The sequence below is a fragment of the Phyllobates terribilis genome, unplaced genomic scaffold (assembly GCF_046119375.1).
Source record: "Phyllobates terribilis strain yellow unplaced genomic scaffold, ASM4611937v1 Scaffold_2__4_contigs__length_985480577, whole genome shotgun sequence".
Lineage (NCBI taxonomy): Eukaryota > Metazoa > Chordata > Amphibia > Anura > Dendrobatidae > Phyllobates > Phyllobates terribilis.
This window is the reverse complement of record NW_027362762.1, coordinates 809,867,118-809,880,169: the sequence shown is the minus strand read 5'-3', so window position 1 is coordinate 809,880,169 and position 13,052 is coordinate 809,867,118. Positions and strand designations below refer to the sequence as shown.

Below are 13,052 nucleotides of genomic sequence, written 5' to 3'. Positions count from 1 at the left end.
CGAGGGCCAATTCTTCACTTCGAAGAGATCACTTCCCCTGTCCACCGGAAAAACTGGTCTCCTCTGGGTAGCTAGGATGCTACCTCCCATCCAGCCACCCTTAGCAACAGACAAAACGGGTGGAGTACCAGGAACAGCACACAAGGAAGTCTCTCTCCACATATTTTCAGGTGGCACCCCAGAGGGTACAGGAGACAACTGGAAGTCCTCCACCGGGTTGGAGGGGGACAGAGACTTGGGGGTAATCTCTGCTTCGAGGTACATCTTGTCAAGCTCACAGGAAGAAATAGACGGGTTATCAGGTACATAATGAGGAAAAGTCACTGTCTCTTTGTTTTCTGGTGGTACCCCGGAGGATTCAGGAAACAACTGGAGGTCCTCCGCTGGGTCAGAAGAGTGCAGAGGCTCAGAGAAAACATCTGCTTCAGAGTACACTAGGTCGGACTCACTGGACGAAGCAGGCGAGGTATCGGGTACCGAGTATAGGAAAGTCTCTGTCCATTCTCCACCAGGTGGCACCCCGAAGGGTTCTGGAGACAACTGGCGGTCCTCCGCCTGGTCAGAGGGGTGTAGAGACTCACGGGTAACCTCTGCTTCAGAGTACACTAGGTCGGACTCACTGGACGAAGCAAGCGAGGTATCAGATCCAGGATATAGGAAAGTCTCTGTCCATTTACCACCAGGTAGCACCCCGAAGGGTTCAGGAGACAACTGGAGGTCCTCCGCCTGGTCGGAGGGGTGTAGAGACTCGGGTGTAACCTCTGCTTCGGAGTACACTAGGTTGGACTCACTGGACGAAGCGAGCGAGGTATCAGGTACAGAGTATAGGAGAGTCTCTGTCCTTTCGCTACCAGGTAGCACCCCGAAGGGTTCAGGAGACAACTGGAGGTCCTCCGCCTGGTCGGAGGGGTGTAGAGACTCGGGGGTAACTACCACTTTGGGGTACCCATTGTCAGGCTCACAGGACGAAGCGGACAAAGTATCGAGTACCGGGTGTAGAGAATTCTCTCTCCATTTGTCATAGAGTGGTATCCCGGAGGATTCAGGAGGCAACAGGGGGTCCTCCGCCAGGTAGTAGAGGTGCACAGACTCTGAGGTAACCACAGCTTTGGAGCATCCTTGGACATGCACACCGGTTAAAGTGGGTGAAGCATCTGATGCCGGGTGCAGGAAGTTCTCCTGTGTGGAGTCTGGATGGGCAGAAGTCTCTTCGGGCAGGAGAACTGCTGCACTACCCACGCACATTACCCGTTGGGGCTTCTCCGGGATACAGGGAGATGAAGCTTCAGTAGGGACTTCAAGGTTGGGGTCAGGAGGTCTCAGGGAGGACAGACCCTGGCGTGACGGCTTGCCTCTACGTCTAGCACGTCTGGACTGCCTCTTGAGGTTGGGAGAAGTATTCCGGAAAGCGTAGTCACCCTGTGAGGATTCTGGGTGGGCAGTAGTCTCATTGGGCTGGAGGACTATTGCGCTACCCACACACATTACCCATTGGGGCTGCTCCGGGATATTGGGAAGTGAAGCTTCAGCAGGAGCCTCCGGGTTAGGATCATCGAAGACCATTAGAAAGGCCACCAGGAAGGCCATTAGGTCCAGGAGGATCGGATCCTGTGTTTCATATAGGGGGTTGATCCATTCCAAGGCATCACCCGCCAGGTAAGACATAATGAATGCCACCTTAACCCGATCGGTGGGAAAACATAGAGGGTAGAACTTGAAGTGTAGCATGCATTGCTCCACAAATGCACGACTTTGTCTAGGATCCCCATAATAACGTAGCGGATCCGCGGGAACGAGAGCAGATAGATCCATCTGGACGGGTGCGTAATTCACCTGGAACTCAGCTAAAGGAAAAAAAAATATTTATTTATTTATTTTAATGCATGTATTCGCTGGAAAACTTCTCAGAGAGCGAAGGCCGTGGGGCTCAACGGGAACCATGGCCTGAGCATGCTGTTATGCACACGCCCGGGCTGAGCGGCGTGTGCGTGTGATTGTAGTGATTCCACTGGACCATGAACCGGAGAGTGCCTGGAGGGGCGTGACTAAGTATCTGGCCGATCCGACCAAGATGGCACGACGGCATACGACGCCAGTGCACCAGGGAGAAACCGGGCAGAGGGACCAGGTGCTACTCCAGGTCAAACTCCGGACACGGGGGTTGACCCACACAGGGATTACTGGATCAGGCTGGTTAGGCTGGCGCACAGACTGGAGGGTATAGGCAGGCACGACTGGTATGCAGGCAGGCAGGTAAAGGCAAGCGCAGCTAGAGTGCAGACAGGGAGGCACTAGCAGGTAGGAACACAGGCGGGATAGGACCCAGTACACACTGGGACTCAGGAACAATACAGGTAGAGGGGTACAGGCAAGCACAGCTAGAGTGCAGACAGGGAGGCACTAGCAGGTAGGAACACAGGCGGGATAGGACCCAGTACACACTGGGACTCAGGAACAGGCAGGTTAGGCTGGCACAGACTGGTGGATATAAGCAAACACGGCAGGTATGCAGATGGGTGGATACAGGCGAGTATGCAGGCAGGGAGGTACTGGCCGAAAGGACGGGCTGGAGCACAGAAAGGTTAAGACCCAGTACAGACTGGGTCACAGAACCGCAGATGCGGTAGACAACCACAGCAGAGAGGGAACGCCCGAAGCGGTGGGCAAGAACAGAGCAGGACGGGGCTGCAGGAGCAGCGAGCACAAGCAGGGCAGGACAGGACTGCCGGAGCAGCGGGCAGAAGCAGGGCAGGACAGGACTGCCGGAGCAGCGGGCAGAAGCAGGGCAGGACAGGACTGCCGGAGCAGCGGGCAGAAGCAGGGCAGGACAGGACTGCCGGAGCAGCGGGCAGAAGCAGGGCAGGACAGGACTGCCGGAGCAGCGGGCAGAAGCAGGGCAGGACAGGACTGCCGGAGCAGCGGGCAGAAGCAGGGCAGGACAGGACTGCCGGAGCAGCGGGCAGAAGCAGGGCAGGACAGGACTGCCGGAGCAGCGGGCAGAAGCAGGGCAGGACAGGACTGCCGGAGCAGCGGGCAGAAGCAGGACAGGACAGGACTGCCGGAGCAGCGGGCAGAAGCAGGGCAGGACAGGACTGCCGGAGCAGTGGGCAGAAGCAGGGCAGGCTAGAACCGCCGGAGCGGTAAGCAAAGGAGTCAGAGCAGGCTAGGCTGAGTAGGGGGGACAGGGCTCTGTTCACACGGAACAGACAGGAAGGGAAAGGCAGAGCCAGACACCCACAGGGTACTAGCAGAGAAGTAGCGAGTGGACCACAAACTCACAAACGGGAGTACAGAGACAACAAGCAGGAGTTAGGTACGAGTTCAGACTCTGCAGAAAAAGGAAGGGAACGGACATAGAGGCAAAACAGGTAAAGGATAGGAGAGAGTTCAGACTGGAACTGAGTGTACGGAGGAGACCGACACTGCAGCGGAATACAGGAGCGGGTCTGGGAATACGGCCCCCAGAGAGGCAGGACGAACAGGCAAGGTGCGTGTTCAGACAGGACAGACAAGATACAGGAGCAGGTCTAGGTAATCGGCCCCTAGAAGGCAGGAGGAACAGGCTAGGAGCGTGTTCAGACAGGTCAGACAAGATACAGGAACGGGTCTAGGTAATCGGCCCCTAGAAGGCAGGAGGAACAGGCTAGGAGCGTGTTCAGACAGGCCTGGAAATACAGCCTTCAGGATAGGCAGACAAGAGAACACAGAACGGGACCTGGCACCTTCAGAGTGCAAGCACACACTGAATGAAACACTATGCTCAGGCAGGGATAGATGGGAGCAGCTGAGCTATATACCAGGTGACAGACAGCAATAGGCTGAGGACGCACAAGGGGTGTGACCCACAGCAGGTACAAAAAGCAGGAAGTGATCGGGCGCCGCCCTTAAGCAGCAGAAACAGACACAAACAGACAGCATGGAGGGAAGCCAGAGAGACATTCTGGACAGGAGATCAAGTGCGCGCTCTTGCACAGTGGGAGATGGACCACTATGCAAGGACGCCGCCAGGTATGTTACAGATTCCTATGTATTCCCCTGCTTTTGGACTTTGATATATGGATTGTGGTGTAGGTGTTTTTTTCATACGGTAACGGTCATAAATCAGACAAAACTGCCAATTTTAGTCGCCACGCCTCCTACAAAAAATACAATAAAAATGGTACAATTAAAAACTAAGGCTCAGTGTGCAAACAAAGAGTATCAAACTGCCCCATTGAACATTTTTTTTAAAAAGTTAGAGGTTTCAGAAAATAGGGAATAAAACTATTTTTTTCTTAGAAAGTTCAGAGCTTTGTTAAGTAATTAAAATAGTAAAAAATCTATACAAGTTTGGTATTGCCATATTAATACTGGCCTGGAGAATCATATTGCCAGGTCATTTTCACTGTACAGTGAAAGCGTGAAAAAAAAAGAACAATGGAGGAATTGCTTTTTTCACTATTTCATCTCACTTGGAATTTTTTTTCCTATATTCTGAACACTTTTGAAGATTCTCCCAGTCAGGGTGAAGACGTCGGTAATACAACTGCCCGATTCAACCTGGGAGAATCAGTGCCCTCTATAGGTTTTGTCATATTGTTCTCTATTTCTTATGGATAATATAGGTTATTTTTATTGTTTATGTAAGGCATTAATTGTCATGTGTAGGTTTTATACAAATTGACTATTAATTTTTTAAACATTTTTTAGTCCCCTTAGGGGAATTGAACCTACGATTGTTTGATTGCTTATATACAGTGAAATCACGTTTCTACTACGGATTCACCCTGTGTCTCTCTCGCTCTCTCTCATCCCCCCACTATGGGCTATTAAATCAATAATTTTTCTATGCCTCTATTTTTTAACGATAGATAAATTAGTTAATAAAACACATACATTTTAGATGGAAGTGTTAAAATTAGTTTGATAACCATACATTTTACAACCAGAGAGTTTAGATGCTAAATGACGAAAGACTTTTTAATAAATTTGAATGTGGTCATTTAATGGTCCTAACTTTTTATAAATTGGGCTATCAATATATGTTTTGTGTTTTTTTTTTTTTTTTTTTACATGCTCAGGAATCAGACACCGCTCCACACATTGCAGGTGCCAGTTCTGTTATACAGCTTGCAGTTTAACCCCTCATATGCCGATCTTAAAAGCGATCATGCCATTTTATTGGTTAGACAGAAGGGGGCGCTCTCTTTCCCCTCTTACAACAATGAAGCCACAGGTTTAGCAGAGCAGTAAAATGACAATAACTGTATAAATGATGAAGCGCTCAATGGCCTAAGTTCTCTCGTGAACATAAAAAAACAAATGTAAAAAAAAAGAAATTAATAATATGAAAATAGATGTCTAAACATTAAAAACACTTTGTTTTCCCAAATTACAAATAAGATAAAGAAATAAAGCCTTGTGACAACTCTATCATCCGAAAAGTTATTGCTTTTAGAGTATGGCAACACAAATCACTTGGTATATACCGAAACTCAGTACAAAGTTACAGGTCATTTTTACCGCAGCGTGAACGCTGTGACTACAAAGCTGAGAAAACAATGGTTGATTGCTGTTTTTTTTTTAAAATGCCGCCCCATAAGGAATTTAAATGACAATATGCAAAATACACCTTTTTTTGTTTTTCCTTTTTAACATTGTGTTTTAGCGTAGTTTGTTCAATAAATAACATGTTCCACATAAATGACTTATTCTCCCTTGAATACCAGTGCAAAATATGTGTATCCTGTGTAATATTTCACGTTACCATAGCCGGAGGTAGGATAAAAATCCTATTTTGGTTCTAACTTAGATGCAGATGACAATGATCCATGTATGGAAAATTTTAACCAAAGCGGAAAAGCTGCTAAAAATGGGTTACAACAGCCAAATATTGAGGACAATGTGTAAATATTTCATGTTTAGGTTAACATACAGTCATGGCCAAAAGTGTTGGCACCCTTTGAAATTGTTCCAGAAAATTAAGTATTTCTCCCAGAAAATTATTGCAATTACACATGTTTTGTTATACACATGTTTATTTCCTTTGTGTGTATTGGAACAACATAAAAAATTTAAAAAAAAAGGCAAATTGGACATAATTTTACACTAAACTCTAAAAATGGTCTGGACAAAATTGTTGGCACCCTCAACTTAATATTTGGTTGCATACTCTTTGTAATAAATAACTGCAATTAATCGCTTTAAGCATCAACAAGCTTCTCACACCTCGCAACTGGAATTTTGGACCACTCTTCTTTTGAAAGCTGCTCCATTATGTGACAAACATATTAATGCCTGAGCCCCTGACTCCCTGTCTCACGACACTTTTGTAAGATATCCCGGGACTGGGGGCTCCTTCTCTATCCCTAAAGCTAGGGGTGCCCTAGCTATTCCTGTTCCCCAGATTACTTCTGATGGTGAAGACTCCAGGGCCACGTGCCTTGCTGAGGCCCGAAATCAGCCCTTATCTGTCCCCTCCCTCACCCAGGGAAGTGGGGATTAGTAGTATATAAGGATACACAAACCAAACTAACAAGGAAGGCATACAGGGATAAATGAAAATACCAAACATACAAATATGCACTCACAAACAACAGAGTGGAACACCAGGAAGTAAAGGGAAGGAAAACCCAAATAGGAGAGGATGAGGATATGCAAAGGACAGACAAATCACCAAGCAACAGTTTAGAACAACACTCCAAATGCCTCCTCAAACAACAAACACCTCCAACTCCAGAATCAGGCAGTATAAAACTAACACTGGCAATCCCTGATTGCCAGAGGCAAGTATATATAGCAGAGGGGAGTGGTCAACACTGAACAGCTGAGACCATCAAAGCAAGAAAGCTAAGAAGCTCTCAACTGAACAGATTACCCCCTGCACTGCTATAAGAAACCTGCACTGTTTAATATGAAGGTGAAGTGCTTCTAATCAGTGCAGGAGTACATGAAATCAGACACCGCGGTCTTCTGGCCCCTCTCTGCCGCGGTAAACCCATGACACCCTGATTTACCATGTAAAATGGGTGGAACACAGAATTGTATTGGTGCAATTGGGTTTGTAGAAATGTGCACTTCTAGGATATGTGCACACAATGTCGTTTTTAATCGGATTCCGCATGGAGCCCGCCTGATAAAGCACTAAAAAAGTAAAAAATAATGAATATACAGTATGTCAAAACGACTTGCTGTGCACATGTTCCATCTCCTATTATCTTTTTTAACTGTTTCAGGCTTTGAAAGCCGAGAAGCAGCTAAAAGAAGTGACCGGTCCATTCTTCAGGCAGCTTCCACCACTATTTTAGATAAAGAATTTATAAAAAAAAGATGCTGGTGGCAAAGCCTTCCAAAAGCCACTGCAAAAGGCGTCCAAGAAGACATTGGAAAATACGCTTCAGGGAAAACACTACCAGCATTTCCTTGAAGTGCCTTGTTACAGCAAATCTATGTGGGTACGCCGGTGTCTAAAAGATGCTGTGTGCCTATATCTTACGGACTCATTCAGACATTTTACGCATGTTTTGCTCATGTTTAGGATCTAAGGGGCAACGATTCTCCTTGTGGAGAGTGACAAGCCAGGCCTGGCATGTCAGAGTGAGGAGACATATAAGCCATGCATGCTCCTCTGGTAATTTAAATATGGAAATTTGCATATTGCTCATGTTTTTCACGGATATAACTCCTACTCATTATAGTCTAGGGGCTGTTAACACGCTTTTATTTTTTTGTGGACTGTATGTCAGAAGAAAAATCACAGAGACATGTCCATTTATGGATTTATTCACGGACCAAAATCGACCATACAAGTCTATGGGCCTATGAAAATCATGCTATCCGGGAGCAATTCATATGATTCATCATTCTTTATCATTGCAATGGATAGGGGAAACTTTATCAAATTGTATTTTTTTTGCATGGTGAAATTGGACACACTAAACAAACATTGATGAATATTGGTCTGGTTTTTTTTACATTCAAAAAAGAAAAAATGAACATTTGAATTAGGCTCTAAAGGGAGTTTTTTTTAGCTTTGATACGCTTCTTATTGCTTTATTATTGTTTTTCTCTTTTTTTAATTATTGTATTTTTTTTAATTAATTTATTATACAGTCATTTACTTTTTACAATGCCAGCACAGGTTTTAGCAGAGAATGCATAATATGTGTGTTCCCCTATGTCCCACTTTGTTCAGGGAATCCCTAGCAATTGTCCCTATTACAGAAGCTGACAGCATGACGTTAGCAATTTTCTTAGCGTGGGCAGGAAGGGGTTAAGAAGCAAATATTATCTCTATATTATCTAAATTAAAGGGGGTTGACAACTTTACTTTAACAAATGTATTTGGGACATGATTTTGTGCCACCTACTAATATATAAGCAGTAGGTCTCCCGATCCGTGCACGACAGCTTTGTATATTTCTATGAGGATGTCATTGCTCGTGTGGTCTGCGATTGGGCCGAAATCCACAGACGTCTCCACGAGCCCATACAAGTTCTCCTCCTGCACTTCTTAGTGCGGCCATCCTCACAGACTGCACTGCGCTCCTATTCTCATACTCAGACCTGTCCATCAACCTCCTCTAATTAACCCCTTCACTACCCAGCAATTTTCCGTTTTTTTTTCCTCCCCTTCTTCTAAGAGCCATAACTTTTCTAGATTTCCGTCAATATAACCATATGAGGGCTTGTTTTTTGCGAGACAAGTTGTACTTTTGAATGACATCATTCATTTTACCATATAGTGTACTGTAAAATGGGAAAACAATTCCAAGTGCATAGAAATTGCAAAAAAAAAGTTCAATTCCACAATTGTTTTTGGGGTTATTTATTTGCAATGTTAACTATATGGTAAAACTTACTGGGAAATATGATTCTGCAGGTCAGTATGAGTATGTAGATACCAAACATGTATGCTATGTAGTGGCAGCCAAAAAAACCCATAATTCTGGCGTTTTGATTCCTTTTCTTGTTGCAACGTTTACCAGTTGGATTAATTTAGTTTATATTTTAATAGATTGTACATTTCTGAATGCAGCGGTACCAAATATGTGTATTGTTTTATCATTTTATTTAAAATGAGGCAAAAGGGAGTGATTTGAACTTTTGTGGTTTTATTTTGTTTCAGATTTTGAAAACTTTTTTTTCACTTTTAATTGTATTTAATAGTCTCCTTAGGAGACTCGAAGCTGCGACCATCCGATTGCTTGTGCTACACATAGCAGGGCTTCAGTGCTGCTATGTATAGCAGAAATCACAATACCCTATGAACAACGGCCAAGAGCTGGCTTTCAAAGGAGGATCGTAATGACAGGCTGTCATGACAACCATTGGTGCCCCGCGATCATGTAATGACCCGAACGTCTGCCAGCATGTGTTAAATGCCGCTGTCAGATATTGACAGAGGGATGTAAAGGCTTACCAGCCATGGGTGGAGCACCACTCCATCCGCAGCTGTTAAAGGCACATGATGGCTGATTAAATCAGTGACCATATGCGGGGAAAGATGTGGGCTTAGCGTGCGAGCCTACATCAAAGGCAGGGACACGATTTTGATGTACAAGTACATCAAAGATCGTGAAAGGGTTAAAATGAACATGTCACTATGAAATGTCAGTCCAATCTGCAGGTGCCATGTTATAGAGCAGGAGGAGCTGTGCAGATTGATATATAGTTTTGTGAGTAAAGATTCAGTATAACCTGTGTTTTCATCATTGAAACCTCTGTTCTTCCTGGCATTTTGGGTCCAGTGGGTGGGCCTATCAGTGACTGACAGCTTTCTTTGTATAAGTACATACAGAAGTAGCTGTCAGTCACTGATAGGCCCGCCCACTGGACTGAAAACCCCAGACAGAGCAGAGGTTTAAATGATGAAAACACAGGTTATTATATTATATATATTTTTGCCTAGCGGCATTAGATCAATGTGTGATTTTTGAAGGTCCATGCTCTTTTTTCAGCGTATTGCATGATCTGTCCTTTTTTTCGGATGTGCACTCCTCCCGTTTGGCACAATTGATTTTAATTTGCAGGAGACTGCAAAGAGGGTCTAGCCTATTTTTGCTCTCATTTGAAAGCTTGAGGAAGGTGAGTTATAATGCCCCTTTCATGTGGTGTTGGTGCCGTGTGTCGGCCATTGTTGCTGTGGCTTTGTGCTTGTGGGGTGGGCACGGTCTGGGGTCATGGGGACTCAGTCTTGCAGCAGGGGTGCTGTGAGGCACCAGGCCACCCAACCTGTTGTGGCACTGTCGCTTCAGCAGTGATTAGTGCATGGCGCTGCTCCTTTAAGGCAATAAAAGTTAGGACCCACTGAGAGGTTCGCCGTGACGTGGCAGTGGGCTTCATACATTCTGATCAGAATGTTAAACTAAGAACTTCATGTTCAGTTATATATATTTTTGCCGAGAGGCATTAGATGAATGTATGATTTTTGGAGGTGCGGTCCATTCTCTTTTTTCAGTATGTATCAATCTACTCCACTCCACCAGCTCTATAACATGATGCTTGCAGATTGGACTGAATCTTCATGGTGACAGATTCCTTTTAAGAAACACTTCATATAGGAAAGATCCTCCACCAGCAGTCTGCTTATAGAGAAGAGTATTGTGTAGTCTGTAAAAGAGGAGGAGAATATGTAATAATTATATATTAAGTGCCACAAAATCATGTTCCTATCACAATTAAAAAAAATATATAAAGTGGACAATCCATCTACCTCTATACTAAGTATATATTAAAAAAGTGAAAATGTATTTTTGATCTGTATTGCTTATTTCTCATCATAGGTCCAACGCTCATTCAAGAATTGGATCCAGATGCCAACGCAAGAAAGGAACACCCTTGTGAATAAATTTTTCTTGTGCCCCGGGTATTAATATTTTGCAGCAGCAATTCCTCCTTTTTTAACAGTTTTTTATTTGGTTTTCCAAATATATAAAAGTGCAAATGTATGTGCACTGCCTCAATATAAAAGACAGATATATTCAACACAAATCACTTCAATATGGCATAGAACAAAATGAAGAGTTTCCATTGTTTCTTCAAATTTTCTGGTACAGTAACAAATTTAAATTTCAATAGGATATAATCTCAGTTACAGGTTCATCTTAAATAAGACATAACAGAACATTTGTTACTATGTATGTAGGCGAAAGAGCACAAAGAAACATACAGCAGAAACAAAAATTAAACCCACCCTCTCCTTACCCTGCCCGCGAGACTCCGTGAAGGAACAGCCGCATCCTAAGTTCTCCCTTACTTCAGGTTCATCTGTTCAGAGTACCAGCAATGCCTGCACTCAAATACCAAGTACAATTCCTCCTTTACAGAAGCTATCCCAGCATTTTTCCCCTAATTATTTTTAAATATATATGTGTGTGTGTGTATGTGTAACACGGGTACTTTAGATGCAGTGACACAGAAACACAGAGCAGCCAATACGGGGTTAATAAACAGGGAAAGTTTATGATAACAGGGTCAACCTCCACGCAGGGAGTAACAGGGGAAAATATGGGGGAAAAACAAGGGAAGTAGCAGGTAAAAGTTTATTACTGACAGTTCACAGTTTAACTAGATGTAGCAGAGTCGAACCGGTTGTAATCGACAGTTTTTTCACTTAGTTGACTCTTGCTCCTCACAAGGCAGTTGCCAGCTGATGCCGGTGTTGATTTTTTTCAGGCGTCCCCGCCCAAACAATGCTCCGTCTTCTGGCGGTAGCGGGCGGTCTCCAGTTTTACCCGCTGAGCCCCTAGTCCATAACACGGCACCTCACGTGCTCAGCTCCACGGACCCTGCGTCTCTTCTCCCTCTAGTCGGCTTGACTCCTCCGGTCCACTGCACTCGGATCTTGCTCCAAGTACTGTAGCCAGGAGCCTGGACCCTCTCACACTGCTCTGCTGAGCAGGACCCAGCTCCACTTTTCCGCGCAAACATCCTCGTCTCTTCCTCTCTCTAGTCACGCCGCCAGTTCCCCGGTCACCTGACCTCCCAGCTCTCACTCTGGACACGCCCCCAGCTTCCCAGTCACCTGACTCCTGTGCTCGCAGTCTGTCTTCCCCCTGCAACCAGAGGCACGGCCCCGGCAGTTCCAGATCCCTTGCTCTGAAAGTACTTACACCCCGGTCTTCCTCCTTACATATGTACATATATGTAATGTATGTATGAAAACAACGCCAGCACCACAGCAAACACTGCCAGAACTGGCAACGATGAAGAGCAGTCACATAGTCTGGAAGAGAATTGGAACTGTGCTGAACACTGAAGAGGACGTGTTCTTTAAGTGTTTTAATACCCTTACACTAGACTACATACAGTTGTGCTCAAAAGTTTACATACCCCGGCTTGGTTTTTACAGAGCCACTGATTTTCCATTTGTTAATCACAGTTTGAACACTGCTGACTGGCATTATCAATTCCTTGGATATTTTTTTGTATCCCTTTACTGTGTTATACAGTTAATTTATCTTTTCCCGTAGATCCGTTGACAATTCTCTTGCTTTCCCCATGACTCACAATACAGAAACGTCAGTGGCTGGATGAAAGATGCAAGAGTCTGTCTGGATCCCAGAAACTCACTCAGCTTTTATGCACACACATTTATTACAAGCAAACAGGTCACAGGTGAGGATGTTACCTTTAGTAACCATCTCAACCCATTTGTGTCAAATTCTGTGCATGTTATCAGGCCAAAATCACCAGGGTATGTGAACTTTTGATCAGGGTCATTTAGTTGTTTTTGGTTGTCATTAAGATTTATAAAGAGAAAAGACAGTAGTTTGACAATAAATGACTTCACCCAACCAATAACCATGAGTGGAGAAAAAGTTTTTTTTTATTATCATTCATATTCTCTGAAACAAGGCCAAGAAAGGAAAAATTCTGCCGGGGTATGTAAACTTTTGAGCACAACTGTATATATGTCGAAATGATTCGGGTAAACATTTTGCTGGTTTTTAAGAGATTTCTTTCTACCTTCAGTCTTGCCAATTACACTAACAATGGATTACGTTCAAGGACTTCTCTCCTTTTGTCTCATTGTTTATTTTTTATTTGATTTCATTACTTGTCATTTACAA

General features: G+C 44.5%; 1 protein-coding gene across 2 annotated transcripts in view; it reads left to right on the top strand.

The window, feature by feature from the left end:
• The window catches only part of LOC141230288 (caspase-1-B-like), a 103,744-nt gene extending 90,692 nt beyond the window's left edge, over nt 1–13,052 (top strand). For both annotated transcript variants that reach the window (XM_073667583.1, XM_073667582.1), the window contains exon 10: nt 10,764–13,052. In XM_073667583.1, the coding sequence (XP_073523684.1) occupies nt 10,764–10,853 (90 nt within the window). In that variant the 3' untranslated portion in view covers nt 10,854–13,052. The remainder of the gene's footprint in view (nt 1–10,763) is intronic.